This window comes from Protopterus annectens, chromosome 13.part0 (assembly GCF_019279795.1).
Source record: "Protopterus annectens isolate FY-2018-M chromosome 13.part0, PAN1.0, whole genome shotgun sequence".
Taxonomy (NCBI): domain Eukaryota; kingdom Metazoa; phylum Chordata; order Ceratodontiformes; family Protopteridae; genus Protopterus; species Protopterus annectens.
Window position 1 is genome coordinate 517,343,669 of NC_056747.1, and position 18,925 is coordinate 517,362,593.

The window sequence follows — 18,925 nt, forward strand, 5'->3', positions numbered from 1 at the left end:
GAAGGTTTAACTGTATAATGCCGTCGGAACAACCGACGACCGGAATTCATAAAAAGCTCAAGGAAAAAGAAAAGGACAGGCATCCGAGGTCCAAAACCGACGACGAAGCCTCTTCTAGACCAGTCGCCGGTTCGCTGGTTCTCAGTGAGGCGCTTTCGCAGCCCTGACACCCGCTACCTGAGAGGCACAGGCCGCCTCTGACTCCCATGTGGAGACGGCTAGACCTCTGGATACTCAAGGTATTGGGCCTTCGGAAACTAATCCCTCAGATGGGTCTGGAGCCACTGAGCAGGCATCTGCTTCTGAGGGTGTTTTCAGACCTACACAGCTTTATATCAAGCCAACTTCAGCATCCAAGACAAAGACTAAAACAGTTTTAAAGACAAGGAAACAAGTACAGCATTCTCCAGGACAGACTTCCATGCCTAAGAAACAGATGCTCAAAATGGCCGAAGACCTAATTACTTTGATCAGGGGTTCCCAGCCCCCTCCTGATAAGAGGCCTAGGCAAGATACTGAATATGTTTCCTCTGATCAGGTTTCCATTTCCTCTGACTCCTCTTCAGAACAGGGATACTCTATTCCTCCCTATGAGGATTCTGATGCTGAAGAATATATTCCTTCAGCTTCTCCTCCTGAGGATTACTCGTTGGGGGAAACCCTGCATACCATGAGGGAGCATTTCCACTGGGAGAGCCAAGATTATTCAGATTCTAAGAAAAGGCTCAGAGACTTTCTTCTACTACCGCAGCACAGACCTCTTGCTATTCCACCTGTTCTAGACATTGTAGATTATGTATTTTCAGAGTCCGGCCTGTCTCCCGACTCTTTACCTCCTGCACCTGTTAAGCCAGACAGATACTACAGGGTTCCAGATTCTCATAAATTTCTATATAAAAACCCTGCTGCTGACCCAGAAACTATTTCTCAGGGTCCCAAAGGGGTCATGGCTGCTACTGCAAAAAACCCTGTCCCCTCAGATAGAGATTCTAGGGCACTGGACAGATGGGGGAAAAAAGTTTACACTTCTGCTACCTTGGCTGTAAGGGCTTTAAATTGTCAGTTTCATATGCTTAAATATCAGCAATACTTAATGTCTCTTTTAAAACAGAAAATGTTGACAAATTCTGAATGTTCTGAGAATAAGGAATTGCAAGATTTATTGCATGCAGCTGAACAAGTGGGAAAACATACTTGGCAATGTGGTTATGATTCGCTGGAGGCCTCTTGCAGGGCCGCTGTAACAGGTTCTGTTATTAGAAGGCATGCTTGGTTAAAGGAACAGACTGCCTGATCATGTTAAAGCAAAATTATTGGATGCTCCATTACAGCATGATACTTTGTTTGGTGTTAAGGCAGAAGAGGTGTTGAAGAAAATGGAGGATAAAGCTAAATCTATGCAGACAGTGAAGGATTTCTTACAGGTACAGCCACCCAGATTTAGCAGGAACTGGCCTTCTAAAAATTGGTCTTTTCCCGTGTCAGACAGGCCACAAAGAGGCAGATACAGATGCCCTAGAGGCAGACAACAGCCACAGGGCTCATACAGGCCCAAACAATGGGGTGCTTCTACCTCCAAAAGCGGAGAAGACAAATCACAGCCATATAGGAAACAGTCCCAATGACTTCCCTCTGCCAATACCAAGCACTTATCTTTTGGCAGCACCCTTAGGGGGAAAGCTAGCACTTTTTTCACAGAATTGGCACACGATCACCCAGGACAAATGGGTTATAAATATAGTCTCTCAGGGCTACAGGTCCCACTTTCACACCTTTCCAAAGGCAAAAGGTATGCCAGACCTGCCACACAATCAATGGGCAGAGGCACAAAAACAAGTTTAATCTCTCATGGACATGAGGGCCATTCAGCCAGTGCCACAACAAGAGCAGGGAGAAGGATTTTACTCAAGACTTTTCTTAGTACCAAGAAAGGACCAGAAAAGAAAGCATGGAGACCAATTCTGGACCTGTCTATTCTAAATACTTTTCTGGATGTTCCAAAATTCAAAATGTTGACTCTAGAACAGCTTCTGCCCATGCTGGGCAAGAAGGCTTGGCTTGTAACTTTGGACCTCGAAAAGGCATACCTGCATGTCCCAATCAGACAATCTTGCAGAAGATACCTCAGATTCATAGCTGGCTCAATGCACTACCAATTCTCTGCACTGCCCTTTGGCTTATCTACTGCGTTCAGGGTCTTCACAAAATGCCTGGCACCAGTAATTGCATTTTGCAGACAAAGAAGAATTCAAATATATCCCTAGTTGGACGACTGCCTTATTCAAGCAGAGACCAAAGACATTCTACTAAAGCATCTGGCATTTGTAAAAAGATTACTAATTTACCTAGGGTACACAGTAAACGAAAATAAATCAAAGCTAGTACCCTCTCAAGAGATAATATTCCTGGCTGCAAGCTTAAATACAACTGCCCAGATGGCTTACCTCATGCCAGACAAACAAAGGCAACCGACTTCTTACTTCAAAAGCATGGCAACAAAGACCCAGTTATCTGCAAGAAAAATTCTGCAGGCTCTGGGCTACATGGCCTCCTGCATTCTGATAATTCCATATGCAAGACTGCATATGAGGAAACTACAATGGTATCTAAAAAGTGTTTGGACTCAACATTGCCACAACCTGGAATCATTAATTTCACTCATTCCCTGCCTGCAACAGGAGTTTCAAAGGTGGGCACAGTCCTGTCACCACAACAAGGGACAGCCATTCACTTTACCCACAGCCAGGCAAACACTAACAACAGATGCGTCAGATTATGCCTGGGGGGCCCACATTGCAGGAAAATGTATTCAGGGCACATGGCCCCAAAGCCAAAGGCATCTTCACATCAATCAAAAAGAGATGCTAGCTGTACAAAATGCCCTGACAGCCTTCAAGGACCTTCTTCATCCAGGACAGCTGCTGATAAAGACTGACAACACCACAGTTATGTGGTACATAAACAAGCAGGGGGGCACACATTCCTACCCCCTCTGCAAACAAGCCATGATTTTGTGGAACACAGCATTGACCTACCAAGTACACCTCCAAGCAGGATTCCTGCCAGGAAAAACAAATGCTTTGGCAGACGAACTAAGCAGAAACCTCATGGATCCTCATAAGTGGGAACTAGATCCAAAAATCTTCAGCATGATAAGGAAATGGGGATGCCCAGACATAGATTTTTTTGCCTCCCCTCACAACTGCCAACTTCAGAGATTCTGCACAAGGACTTATCACAAACAAGCATGGAAAGTGGATGCCTTGTCATTCAGCTGGAACAACCTTACAGTATATGCCTTCCTCCACTGCCTCTCCTCCCCAAGATACTCCTAAAGGTCAAAAAAGAGAAGCCACAAATTATACTAATTGCCCCAGATTGGCCACGCCAACACTGGTACCCAATCCTAAAGAGCTTGTCCCACGGCCCAGCCTGGACATTGCCTCAAATTCCTCATTTACTGACCCAACAAAACAATCGGATCCTGCAAAGCCAAATCAGAACCCTAAATCTAGCTGCATGGCGGATAGTGTAACCATTCAGAATACACCTCTCTCTAAAGTGGTTATGGATGTTCTTTTGGAGGCCAGGAGGCCCAGCACCAGAAAATCTTATGCAGAAAAATGGAAGAGATTCTGTGCTTGGAACCAGGCACAAGGAATTGACATGCTTGTCCCAAATATACCTCAGATTTTACAATATCTAATTGAGATGCTGGATAAAGGCCTATCCTTCTCATCAATTAAGATCCATGCCTCTGCTATTTCAGCTCATTACAATGCAGACCCATCTATTTTTTCACATCCATTGCTTAGGCAGTTCCTCAGGTGGGCCAAAAATATAAGACCTCCAAGGAGAGCACCAATACCTGTATGGGACCTCAATTTTGTCTTGGAAAATCTCACACAGCCTCCTTTCGAGCCAGCCAATACAGCTGAGATAAAATTCATATCATGGAAAACAGCTCTGCTCCTAGCAATAACTTCAGCAAGAAGAGTCTCAGAGTTACAGGCATTAATGACTGTGGAACCTTTTATTATCTTCCATCCGGACAGGGTTTCTCTAAGGACAAACCCAACATTTATGCCTAAGGTGGTGTCCAGTGTGGCTCTTAACCAAACCATTCATTTGCGTACTTTTTCCCAAACCCACAGAATAAAGGGGAGAGACTTCTGCATTCTTTGGACATATACAGACAGCTATGCTTCTACTTGGACAAAACTAAAGCTTTCAGAAAGACTGAGCAACTTTTAGTGGCATATGCTGCAGGATCACAGGAAAAGGCCATCTCAAAGCAGACTATTTCAAAATGGATAGGACACTGCTTTTGTTTCTGCTATTCACAACATGGCAAGTCAGTGTCTAAGGGCATTAGACCACATTCTACCAGGGCAGCAGCCATCTCAGCAGCCTTCCTCAGAGGAATACCAACCAAGGATATTTTGGAGGCTGCAACTTGGACTTCAGTGCACACATTTACTAAGCACTACCACTTACCTCTTTACTCTAAATCCAGAGCAGGCTTTGCCACTGCAGTTCTGCAGGGCCTTATTCTATTTAGACACAGCCACCCAAGCTCAGCTTTGGGATTCAACCCAAATGTAATGACTGCAACAGTGAAACACGATGAACATAGTACAGTTGTGTACCTACCATAAATGTAGATGGTCGAGTGTATTCACTGTTGCAGTCCAGGTTACCCACCCACCATCCCCCTTTCTTTGCTGGAACTTATCTGTACTTCTCTATCCTATACAACCTATGTGGTGTATTTGCTTGTAGATGAAGGTATTGTTTATTTTAGTGCATGCGTTTATAAGCAATGTTTTTTTTAGCCTACCCTTTTGGGGGCACCTGACATCTGGGGCAAGAAAAACTGAAGAAAATGGCATCGGCTGCATCTTTTATACCCCTGGCGCACTGACGTCAGGGAAGAGGCGACAGCAACCAACGCCGGACCAGGACTTTGGAATTCAGGCCGACTGCGAGTAGCCTGCCAGCAGGATAACCCAAGTGTAATGACTGCAACAGTGAATACACTCGAGCATCTGCATTTATGGTAGGTACACAGCTGTACTTTTTATCACCTCATCTGAATATCTGTTTAAGGCTTCTTCTGCTTTTTCCAGCCTTTTGTTGTTTGAGTTGATATACTCCATCAGTGTTTCATTTATTTTAATTAGGTCTATGTGCAGTTGTCTTATACTTTCCTCTAGGTTACTGGAAGTCATGTCCAGAGCTTACACTGTCTTTTTGCTGAACAGCTGCACTACTTTTCCCTGTCCGTGTTTTTTTTTGTCACCTTTTGTAGCTGAAGTTCCTTCAGGTCCTCTGTATTTCTTTCTTTCTGGCATCCAGGCAGTGCATTTACTAGCCAGTTACTGAAATTTACCCTGAAGTTTAGGTCCACTGGCTTTCTGTGATGAGTCTCTTTTTTCATACTGGGAAAGCTAGAATTAAGCTGCTATGCAATGTGCAGCCATCTTGGAAGAAGCAATCTAAGAAACTTCCTTTTCTAGACAAATCATCTTGACTATTTCTTGCCTCCTCCAGTCCCTCTCAGTGTATCCCTCCCTCCCTCTAGCAAAAAGACTGTCCTCTTCCTGTAAGAAGTTTACAGTCCTTCCCAGGACAATGCCCTAGCAGATTTTTTAAGCAGATCAAGGAAGACCCTCACAAACGCATGCTGAATAGGGAGGTTTTCCTAGACATAGTCCACAAATGATATTCCTCAGATAGACCTATTTGCCTCCATTCACAACTGGTTTCTCCTGCTGTTTTGCACCAGGATGCCTTGATTCAGGCCTGGAAGATGGATGTCATATCCTTTCCTTGGAAAGCGATGTTTTTTTATGTCTACCCCCCCCCCCACACACACACACACACACACACACACACACAGCTTTACTGCCCATTGTCTTATTAAATATCCAGAGGAACAAGCCAAAAATCTTTCTGGTGGCTCCCTTTTGGCCCAGGTAGCAGTGGTTCCCCCCTCTCTTTCACCTAGCTAGGGGTTGTCACCATAAGTTACTCTACAGATTGGATTTATTTATCACAAGGGCTGTCTACTTCATCCCAACTTCTTATCTCATTGAATTACAGTGTGGATGATAAGATTCTGATCCCCTTTAGATACTAGTTTTATGAGCATGTATTACAGGTTCTTCAGGAGGCAAGGAAACTTACCACTAGAAAGTCTAATATAGTAAAATGGAAAATATTTTCTACCTAGTGTCTTGCTAACAAACAGAACCCTATTCATACTGGGGTTCCTGGTATTCCTTCCTATTTGTGTGTGCTGCTAAGAACTAGTCTAGCATACTCCTTGATTAAGGCATATATCAGTTATTTCTGCATTGTTGTCTGTAGACCCTCTCTCCACTAGTTTCAAGGTTTGCGGTTAAGCAGTTTCTTAAGAGTGTCCTTCATTTGAAGCCACCTAGGAAAGCTATTTTGCCTTTGAGTGACCTTTGTAATAAAAAAACCTAGTCTGACACCTTTTGAACTAGCTGTTTCCACTTTTCTAAAATTTTGCGCATAGAAAGCTGTTTTTCTAGTGGCCCTCACCTCTACTAGAAGAGTTTGTGAGCTCCAGGCCCTGATGTTCTCACCTCCTTTCCCCATCTTTCATAAGAACAGGGTTTCTGTGAGGGACAATCCTTTATTTCTTCCTAATTTGATCAATAAGCCGTCCCTCAACCAGGCCATTAGTCTTCCTACCATTTTCTCTAACCCTCAGAACAAGGGTGAGTGATTCCTCCATTCTCTGTGTTTGCACAGGCAGTTCAGCTTTTACTTGGATAAGACCAAAGACATTTGGAAAACTGACCAGTTGTTTGGGTTTCCCAGTTTATAGACTTCCTGGAAATAAACCATCTCCAAACAGACTATTGCTAACTGTATTTCTAAATCCATTTCCTTTTGTTATACCCACAATTGTAAATCCTTACCTTCTCCAGGTAAAGCCCATTCCACTGGAGCAGTTGCTTTCTCTGAAGCCTTTTACAAAGGACTTGATTCCAAGCTATTGTAGAAGATCCTGTCTATACACTTTCACTAAAGTCTGTAAGGTCGATACCTTCTGTAGATCCAGAACCTCCTTTGCCAAGTTGTTCTGTCTGGACTTATTGACAGCTCCCTTTGCCTGATGATGCCACCCTTACTACTATCTAAGCTTTGGGAATCACCCAACAGTTTTGAATACTGTAACAGTGATATAAGGTAGGCTATTGAATAGTTGTGTAAGAACTTAAACATAATTGTCCATGTTAATTGGTGAGATAACCCAACACCTTGGAATACTGCAGCAGTGATCAGCAGGACATTTACTGTTATGGCAAGTTCTTACACAGCTGTACTTTCTAAGGAAGGTGCTGCAAATGTTTTGCTCTGAGTTTTGCATAGTCAGTATTGACTGTGCTAGGAATACCTTGCTTAAGTGTTTAATTATTTGTATAAATATTTTCAGGCAATTAGTTTAGAAGATTGTGACGCCTGTGCACTGGCCCAGCAATCAAGGAGCCTCAATCCTCACCACTAACACCAGTGAAGGTTGTCCATGTAGGGAAAGGATAATAAATACACACACAGTAAAGTACAATTTCCCTTAAGAGCACACAGTGATCACAGTCAGTCTGGGTCTGGTTTCTCCCTTTCTCCCCAGGTCCCCAATAAAACTCCCCACTGGCACAGCTATATGGTCCAGATCTCATTCTAGTGGGCAAGCTAAAACCTCCAGCACCCTCTCTGTCCAACCAGTGCTTTGTGTCCCTGCCCAAGTAGCTGACACAAACACACATTGCGATAAGAGTTTATACAACCACACAGACACTCCTGGGGAAGGCTGGCACAGGTTTTCCAGCTGTGCCTCTTTTACCCAGATTATACAGTAGAAATCACTGCCACCACCCAGCTAATATTTATCAGCTACTCAAAGGCCCTTATTAAAGGGTGTCCAATTATTACTGTGCAATATTTTCGGTTCCTATTACATGATCGAAGTTTTGAAACTTCGAACATAATAAAGTCAAACCCTTATGTTCAATGTTTCAAAACTTCAAACATGTAAAAAAAATAAATAAATAAATAACCTGCACCCCCCGCTCTTTAAATATACCAACTCTGAGATTGCACTACAGTGCAGTAAAGGGAAATCTTCCCTTTCCGCACTGTAGTGCAATCTCGGAGTTGGTATATTTAAAGAGTGGGGGGTGTGGAGGTGCAGGGGGCTTGCCCCCCTGCTTACAACAACAGTTAGTTATGTTTTTTTCTTTTATTTTTTTTTATGTATTCGAACTTCAAGTACAAGTTCGAACATATGGTTTCGACCATATAGCGTTCGAACTTGTAAAAGTTCGACTACGTAATAGGAACCCAATATTATTATCCTAATGGTAAGTGTGGCTGAACAGCAAAGCTTATTTGGAGTTACTTGGTACAGTATCACTATATATATGCAGTGTACTCTAGAGTTTAAATTATCTCTACACAAAACAGCCACAGTTGAAAGGTTTAAAAATATTTAATAATAAATAATAAAAACACAAAACAATACTTCTTACTACACAGTGCTAGTCAAGAGTTCAGAGATCACAGAGAAATGTTTAAAATAATACCGTAGAAGAGTTCTGACATCACAGAAAAACACTTAGTCTAACCTTCCTAATTCCTAGCTATTTCTAAGAGAAATACTAAAGTCTAAGATCCTACATACCTATAGATACAGGCAGTGCTGGGGAAGTTGGATGTTCTCAAGACAAATGCTCTAATGCTCACATTCTTCATTTCCTTAAATTGATAACACAGTACCACTGATTTATTTCAGATTGTATAATTTCTTTCTGGTTCCCAGGCTAACAGACTCTCGGAGGTTAATAGCCCTTTGATCTTGCAGCTGGTCAAGAACCAGAGCAGTAAAAGAAATTATACATGCAAATTCTAGCCATTAACTCTAGCCTCAAAACAATAGGAAGAATTCCTTCATCCAGACATATTGGCTCCAAGTTTTGACATCAAAGAATTGACTTGTCAGCTTTGTTACAACAGAGTGCACTGTTGTTGCATTTTTACATTTCCACATTTAACACCATTTTTCCCATTTAAGAGAACAAGCCTGTGGCTCATATTAATATTTAAAACAGTGTAAGAAACTTCTCTATGTGGAAGATTTTCAGTCCATATATTTCTAGTTAATCACTGTATATTAATCAGATCAGACAATAGTAATAGAAGTAGCGAAAGTAAACTCGTCAAGTCAAAAAGTAATAATAGAAAATATATAATTCTACAGCATTACTAAGTATTCAAAAGTAATCCAAGCAAGGCAGGCAGTCTGTTTCCAGTCGAAAATCCTTTATTAAGTACACAGACAAGCGATCCAAGTAAAACAAAAATAGAGTAATAATTTCCTCACAAGCTTTCTAAATATATATATACTTTTATCAGGCATGGGAGTGGTTTATTGTGCTGTAAAACAAAGTGTTATTGGTACACATGTTAAATTCACATCCCTTCCCCCATCAGTGTGACATTCGAGCTGGTCCTGCCCTACCTAGTAGCTGTCATAATAATATATAGCCCTAATGTACTTTAATGGCACATCTTATTTAACCAAATTATTAAGTAGATTATTATTAAGTCTGTGATTTTATCCAAGGCAATATACTACATGGCTGGAAATATATCAACCTTAGTTCATTTTGCGATCAAAAATTATATATAAATATATATACATATACATTTTGCATGTAAAAATCAGTTTCTATTTTCATAACCTATTGTTAACAAAGATCACTTTCGTCCTTCTAGACTTCTTCAGGTCTGTGTACAAGAACCATAAAAACCTATATAATTGTATAATTAGTATTGTTATTACCATCATTTTGAATAAAGTGGAAAAAAAGAGAACCAGAAAAAAATAAAAATAAGAAAAAATGTATGTATGGTGATGGAAACAAAATATACACTTAAATTTCAAATGATTTAAAATGGTATTTAAAACCAATTTGTAGAAAAAAATAAAATAAAATACAATCAATCATGTAAACAATGTGGCAATTTTCTGAGTTCCAGTGCACTTTTAATTGAACAGTAGTAGTTTAGTCCAGGCTTTCTAAAAGAGTTCAGCTTTAATTGCCACGAGTTCATGTTTCTCCAGAATATTCGAGATGTCTCCTTCAAGATCACCCATGTCTATGTGATCCAGGATCTGGAACTTAAAACCTGTGTGTCTTTTATGAAGAGAAAGGTGTTTGGCTAGTGCATTATTTTTACATCCAGAGCGGATTTCTGACAGATGACATGAAATCCTTTGCTTGAGTTTATTTACAGTCTTGCCCACATAGAATGCATCACATTAATTGCACTGTGCCCTGTAAATTACTTTTTTTACTGTTACAGTCACCCCCTGCACTGGTTTTAGTGATCTTCTTTAAATAAGGGCAATAAAAACTATCACCTTGCTATATAAATATACAAAATGTACAAATAGTTTCACATCTTTTAGTGCTTTTCTCACATGGTCTAGGTTTAAATTCAACAAAACATCTAATATTCCTGGCCTTCCTATAAACAAATGATGGGGCTTCACCTAAGATGTTAATCAGAAAAGGATTTCCTGTGACAATGTCCCAGTTTTCTTCAATAATATTTTTGATACTGTGATAATCCAAAGTGTATGTCAGGATGCAGCTATTTTTGCATTTGTTATTCTCTGTGGAATTACTTAACATTTTTCTACTGGGGAGGTTGAGTGAAGGTGCTTCAGTCATTTTCAGTTCTATAATGGGTTCCAGGATGTTTTTAACTTTCATAGCCTCTCACTAGAAAATCATTCCCTAAGTTGTTCAGGTTTCTCAAAAATGGTTCCATCTCTGTGGTAATTCGAGCTAATCTATAGCCTTGGGATTTCACTACATTATACTTGTTTTTTGTATGATGTAGACTTTTACTGTGGAGTAATAAATTAACCCTCGTTGGTTTTCTGAATAGATCAGTGGTGATTCTGTTATTGTTGGTGTCCTTAGAAATCTGCATATCTAAGAAAGTGGTTGAAGTACAGCTATGGGAAGAGGTAAACTTCAGGAAGGGAGTTGTTTGATTGAGGTAAGTGATAAAATCTCCAAGCTGCAAGGTGTCACCTTCCCACACAATAAAGACATCGTCAATAAAACGTAAATAGCATGTGATATGCTGCATGTAATCTGTGTTGTTTAACACAAAGTCCTCCTCCCATTTGCCCAAGGCTATGTTAGCTATGCTGGGAGCCATGGCAGCCCCCATTGCTATACCAGTTTTTTGTTTGTAGTGTTTGCCATTGAAAGTAAAGAAATTGAAGTCCAGTACAAGATTAATGAGCTTGCTTAACTTTTGCAGTTGTACCTGCGTACCCTGATTATGTTTCTTAAAAGACTCCATAGCTGCTGTTATACAGTAATTGTGAGGGAGCACTGTGTACAAGGATTCCACATCAATAGTTACCAAAATACTGTCAGCTTCCACTGTAATGTTTTTTATTTTCTTCAAAAAATCCATTAAATCTCTTATGTATGACTTATTCTTTTCTGCTAGTAATCAAGGTAAATGGCTGTGGCTTCAGTAAGGGAACCTCCACTTGCTACCACCGGTCTATAAGGTGGGTCTTCTCTGTTCTGTGTGGCTTTGGTATTCCAAAAAAGTAAGGTAAACGTGGGCATGGGCTACATAAATAATTATAAAGATTTTCAGTGATAAGTTTTTCTTCCCATAATGTGGGAAGGGATGTGAATTTAACATATGTACCAATAACACTTTGTTTTACAGCACAATAAACCACTCCCATGCCTGATAAAAAGTGTATATATATATATATATATATATATATATATATATATATATATATATATTTTTAGAAAGCTTGTGAGGAAATTATTACTCTATTTTTGTTTTACTTGGATCACTTGTCTGTGTACTTAAAGGATTTTCGACTGGAAACAGACTGCCTGCCTTGCTTGGATTACTTTCGAATACTTAGTAATGCTGTAGAATTATATATTTTCTATTATTACTTTTTGACTTGACGAGTTTACTTTCGCTACTTCTACTACTATTGTCTGATCTGATTAATATACAGTGATTAACTAGAAATATATGGACTGAAAATCTTCCACACAGAGAAGTTTCTTACACTGTTTTGTTTTTAGACTCACTACACTTTAGTGGGTTGTTTTGAGACTTCAGGGATACCACGGAGATTACTTGTTTTTTCATATTAATATTTACAAATGATGGAATTATCTACAAAATTCTGTCTGGCTAGGCTGGCAGCCTTCACCTGTCTTCACAAAGATAAAGGGTAGGAGCTGCTAATAAGCTGATTCTTGTGTTCCAGGGTTTGATTCACTCAGCCTCCATTTGTCTGCTGTTTGACTCTGAGCAGCTTATTTAAGGGTCTATATTATTTCTTCAGCAGCTTAGGTTGTCGAATGCTTAATGATCGACAACTAAGTGTCAATGTTTCAAAATCGTGAACGGCCATATACACAAATTCTTTCCTCGGGAAAGAATTTGCTAGGCCATCTGGAAATAAAAGTAACTTGTCAGCCTAAATATAGTGGGGGGCTTTGCCCCCCCCCCCCACACACACCCCCCAACTAAAAATACCAACTCCGAGATCGCTCTACATTGGGGAATGGGCAAATCCCTGATAACGGCCAAGCAAATTCTTTCCTGAGGAAAGAATTTGCTTATATGGCCCTTCGCAATTTTGAAATTTCAATGCTTTGGTGTCAGCCATTGAGCATTCAACAACCTAAGCTGTCGAAGAAATACTATAGACCCTTATTTAATCAGTGTTCCCAAGTTGAGCCTGAGCCTAAAAAGGTCCATGTACTCTATTTCTGTTAATAAAAAATAATAAATAAAATACATGTATATTGTCCTGAATATGTTTGAATAACAGTAGCAAATTGAGTAATTGTATATAGTAGGAGTAAGTAGCACTGTGGGCTCTTAGTTTTTTTTTCCCGATCACATAATTTATGTATCTTTACTGCTTATTGTCCTTCTCTGCCTCTGCAACATGGAGGCTTGTCTGCTTGCTTGCTTTGTTTAGTTTAACAGCTACGTTGTTGTCTTCAGTTATTAAAAATAGATGTTACCCAGTTTTCATTTGAACTGGTTTTATATTAACAACAAAGACATCCCCTGTAAATGTGACTTTATGAAGATAAAATGATAATTAAACTATATAGTAGTCCGAGGACTGTGCAAATCTCATAGATTAAGTAACACACAGGCAAGAAGTACGTTGCAGTGATGCATCATAAAATCTGTACAATTTTAAAGTTGCATCCCTTAAACTGCAAGTAAAAGCAAACTAGTAGCCGTATACTGTGAGAGTACATGTTTTCATAAACACTTTCATGAACCACATTAATCAAGAAAATGGGGTATCAGGAGAGTCCTAGTCTACTGTAAAATGTTATATGGCTATGTGATGGACTACTGGCTATTATATTATAAAAATCATGAATAGAAAAGGCAAATAAAAAGTAAGAAAAGCCATAAAGGACAGGACAGATGTGACTTCACTTTATATAGAGCACAACAGAAGAGATACACCACAAACTTCAATCTGTCATCTAGAATTCTGATGTGCAAGAGGAAAAAATGGTGCAAAATTACATTGATTTTGTTTTTAAATAGCATCTCTCTAATCTAGTCTGTATCCCAAACTTGAATCTGAATCAGGTTCATGACAACTCATGAAATTCATCCAGCTGAAACCACACTTTTACAACAAGGGAACAATCAAAAGTACTTGAGATGGGGCAAAAACAAAACACACTACTGTTGTTCAAAAAGTACATATTTGTCTTTGGGAATAAGGCCACCCATACATTTGGCTGTGATGCTTACATGATCCTCCTTAATACAAACTGCAGTCACTCCATCTCAGCAGGGGGACATAACCCCTCTCCCCAACCTACAGTAGCCTTCTGATTATTAACAAAATCACCAAGTCCCTTTATCTGTCACACAAACACACACACTTGGGATTTATATCTAATTAGAGATGCAGCAAGTATGAATATCTGTCATCTAGAAGTCTGATGTACAAGTGGAAAAAAATGATCCTGAAACGACATTGATAATGTTTTTGTTCTTTAATGGTCAGCATCACTCTATTTTGGTCTGTATCAAGTTTGGGATACAGAGCAATTTAGTGTGCTGCTGACTATTAAATCATGCTGAATTGGGGGTGGGGCATGGTTTACTCCTAGATCAGTGAATGTGCTCTGTACAGTTTCTTTTTAGACCTCATATGTTCATGATGGTCAGTGTCTCTTCTTGTTCCATATTTTTTATCTTCCTTCTCCATTTACTGTAGTTTTTTATTTAGCTCTATTTACTCTACTAATGTAATTCCTTAGGTATAGTTTCCACATTGCTGTACTGTGTTCTAGCTGAGGTCTCATTGTTGTTCTGCGTAGTAGAAAAATGACCTTCATTTTCCTAGAAACACCTTTTGCATATCACTCTGGATTGAGCAGAACCATTCAGTTTAAGATTAATTAACATCACAGCCTTTGTTTCTTCTTCCATTGTTCTCACTTACTGTCCCACCTTAAAATGTAGTCCCTGCTTTGGGTTCTTCTTACCAAAATGCTTTCCTTTGAACTTTTAGCATTAAATTTGCAAGCTGTCATGTTACTGGCTACCAGACAAACCTAACTTGGCCCATCTGCAGCACTTGTCCTATAGATTGTCACTACCTCATGTTATCTTCATACAGGCAAACCATACCATTCCTGATACTGGTGCTGTCAGATAGGAGTATCCCCATTAGTTTGTGACATACCAGTGACCCCTTTGGCATCCCACTTGTGACTTTTTGTAGAAGACACTCCGTGCTTCCTGTTACCATTAAATCTTGTTCCTTGCTTGTCAACCAGCTTTTCATCCACCCAATCAGTTTTGAGCCTCCTCTATAGTTTACGACCAGTGTTTTATGTGGAATGGAACTCCATGCCTTACTGAATTCCAGGTAGACTACATCCTCACATGTCCTGTGCAGCTCTGTCAGGATGTAGTAATAGTAATGGATAGTAATGCCTTTTCAGTAAGTCAGTCCCCTAGGTGATAGCTTTATACACTCGCTTATTGGCATCTCTTTGTATGTCATTTTGCTGGCATGGTGCCAATGTGACTTGTTCTTTGAGAGTATTTGGAGCAGGAGCTGAGATTAAAAATAGGCAATGTTATTGCATCCTTCCCTCTAGAAGAAAGGAGGAAAGGATCACGGGATGTACACTGCATAGTACTTTGCAGAGTATTTTTGCAGTGCTTAAGGATCACGGGGTGTACACTGCATAGTACTTTACAGAGTATTTTTGCAGTGCTTAAGGATCACGGGGTGTACACTGCATAGTACTTTACAGAGTATTTTTGCAGTGCTTGGTAGAGACACTTTTGACAACTTGGAGTACTGATTGCCAGATAACCCCTCAAAGGTTGTGTCTCATGCTAATGTCACATGCGCCAAAACACATATATGTGTTGCAGAGCAAAGTAAAGAAAATATCTGCAGTGTGTGAATGACTTGTTTCTGTATGACTACTTCTAGTTGCCAGCTACTCGGTGTGTTGAACCTAGCCTGTACCCATCATTATGGGTATAAAAAGTATTCCTTACCACCATTACAGGAGAGAGCGAGATAAACGTTAGTATTTCTCCATCAGGAGTAGCAGTAGTAGATTATGAGAGTCCAAAGGAAAGGGTGCTGATAGTCTAGGAAAGGAACCTAGATTAAAAAAAATAGCTGAAGAATTACCACCAGCCAGTGAAATAAGCACAGAGTTCGCAGTGCTGGAGTCTGCCCAGTAGGATGCATATCCGAAATCAGCTTAGTGTTTGTACCTTTCAATTTAGCCCACTCCAGGAAATAGTACAGCACTAGGAATTGCCTGATATACCAGCCAGGTGTGCAGCTGAGGGCTGCTTCAGTAAGTTTGTCCTTAGAAAACAACTTGATCATTTGGGTTTATAGTGAAGCAGCCCTTACTAAATAGTGTAATGTTACATAGTCCTTACAAGTTTAGATGCCCCAGAAAGCAGCACAGTGCTGACATTTCTAGACTTGATTATGCTTCAGAAGGTAGCTTGTCAAAGACTAACTCAAGCAACAAACACACTGCTTACCATCAGTGGATCATGTCAAAGCAGCTTTGTGACATTGCCTCCTCCTCCTGTCACTGGCAGTTTCCCATTTGAGGTATTGCATTTTACATGTAGCTAATTCTCAATGGGATATAGTGAAAAAGTGCCCAAAACATCTTTGTTCATTAAGACACCTTTACATAATCACTTTTCTATAATATATGGATATTAGGAATGTTCTTAAAAGTGTATGTCTCGCCTCCAGCTGCATGAGACTTGTAGCAGGCCTTGAATTTGAGTACTGTCAGATTTACAGTTAATCCAGTACATTTTGCACTCCCCTAGTTGTTTGCAAACAATTTGGGTAATCAAAAACATAATGGAACTGTTACCAAATATCTACATTGCTGCTGCTACTACTGAATATGTAGGAAAGAAGACTTCAGAGAAAACATCACATTTGTCAAGTCCATGCCCACCACACCTGTACATCCTCAAGCAGAACTTGAGAGTGGTCTGCTAACTTCAGTATTATACCATGATCCCCCCAAAACGTGCACGCTGATTGGCCAGCATGCCCGTTGTAAATCGAGTTATACTAATGGAAAAAGGTTCGGTCGCCCGGACTTTTTTCCATTAGTATAACTCGTTTTTTTAAAACACTGTCTCGCTATGTTAAATGGGTTTAACATAGCGAGACAACTTAAATAAGCAACGGAGATCTCCGTTGCTTATTTTAGCTGTCTCGCCATGTTAAACCCATTTAACATAGCAATGTTTAAAACAACGGAGAAAGCAAGATCTCCGTTGCTTTTTAGTGTTCGCTATGTTAAATGAGTTTAACATAGCGAGACAGTTTTAAAATAAGCAACGGAGATGTCTGTTGCTTATTTTAAAACTGTCTCGCTATGTTAAACTCATTTAACATAGCGAAACACTAAAAAAAGCAACGGAGATCTTGCTTTCTCCATTGCTTTTGCCCACAGCTCTGATGTACTGCGCAGGCGCGCAGTACATCAGAACTGCCGCGGATGCCAGACATCTGCGGAAGGGCAGTAAACAGGCATTATACTATGCCATTATTTAAGAAAAGTAATAGTTTCTTTTCTTAAATAATGTCATGGTATAATAGCAATAACCCACTTCTGGGTGTGGGTAATGCTAAATTTACCCACGGTTGGCTTTGTTTGGTCCCTCGGGCTTCGCCCCCGGGACCAAACCACGCCAACCGTGGGTAAATTTAGCATTACCCACACCCAGGCGTGGGTTATTGCTATAACATATCACCTCCAGAGATGTTAAAGAAGCTAAAATTGCTTTTCTCTCTGTTGTTTCCCCTCTTTTTGGTATGTTTTCAGCTTCAGTGTGACGAAAGCAAGCACCTCAGAAAAATGGGTTAATAGATTATTATATCATCTGAAATTATTTTCTACTACTGGGATGTAAAACAACCACTTCCTTGGCTATTCACCTAAAGATATCACTGTTCATGTTTGTAATATGATCTATTACAGTGCAGTTATTTGTGAACAGGAATTGTCAGAGAATGGATGCTTTAAGGGTGTGGATGATTGGAATGTATATATATCCTTTGTGTATGCAAAAATCAGATACCCAGATAATTTATCATTTACCTTGCTACTGTAGGCTCCCATTTGATCCAAATAGCTGAATGTATGGAGTAAGCTATTTATTTGTTTAACTTTCATTTACCAAGTAAGTAAACTGGTTTCTGGATCCTTTTCAGGCATGTAAGCTGGGCTTTAAGGGCAAAGACTACAGTATGTAGGTATAACTCAGTCAGTGCATGATACAGCAGCATAAAGAAATAAGAAATTCATCAAATTATGGAACATAACTGTGAGCATGAAGCAAGAAAACAAATGTATATAGTAGTACAAGATATCCTGTGAGTAACAAGTCAATATTTACAAAACCGTGTATTTACAGAGCAGTATAGCTTCATAGCATGGTGTAGGAGGGTAACAGTTCACATTTGACCCTGTTTTTTATTGCCATTACAGGTGAGGCACTTGGTATCAAATATCCAGTACAAGTCCCCTATAAACGGATAAAAAGCAACCCTGGGTCTGTCATCATTGAAGGGTTACCACCAGGAATTCCATTCCGAAAACCATGTACCTTTGGCTCACAGAACTTGGAGAGAATACTAGCTGTAGCAGATCGAATTAAGTTTACTGTTAACCGGTATGGACTGAGAAAAATACTGCATTACTTAGTAAAGTAAGAAATTGTGTGTGTGTGTGTGTGTGTGTGTGTGTGTGTGTGTGTGTGTGTGTGTGTGTGTGTGTGCTTTGTTTTCTTTCTTTCCTTTTTTAAGCAGTATTTTATCTGACATGTGATTGACCTGCCTTTGTATCTAAGCACTGTAACTGTTAGATTTTCATCAGGAGAGACTGCAGTGTTACCTTGTGTTTCAGTATGCTATGCTTATGTGACTAGGAATAGGGTATAAAGACAGTGCATTTGCATTTCTTGGAGAAGATGCCTTACCATGTGCTAGTGAGAAGCATTGGATAGTCTGGAAGTAACATTCTGAACACTTATGCTGTGCATCAGGAAAAGAAATTAGAAAAAAAAATGTTTGCATGTAGGTAGCATGGCTGCATTTCTATTAGTAATCTAAGAGGGTATCATGCCACCTTGTGCTGTAGTGCCTCACTTGATCTGTAATGTTTCTTCATTTCTAGGATGGAAACCTAAGTATGGTTTGTTTGGTCTGTTTGTTGACCTGGTGATCCTACTGAGTTAAATGGGTCTCTTT

At 39.8% G+C, this 18,925-nt stretch overlaps 1 protein-coding gene across 1 annotated transcript in view; it reads left to right on the forward strand.

Moving 5' to 3' along the window:
• The window catches only part of GTF2IRD1 (GTF2I repeat domain containing 1), a gene marked incomplete in the record, with an annotated part of 795,304 nt that overhangs the window by 594,156 nt on the left and 182,223 nt on the right, over nucleotides 1-18,925 (forward strand). Inside the window, 1 exon segment of the mRNA XM_044054146.1 lies at nucleotides 18,165-18,348. Coding sequence (XP_043910081.1) covers nucleotides 18,165-18,348 — 184 coding nt within the window.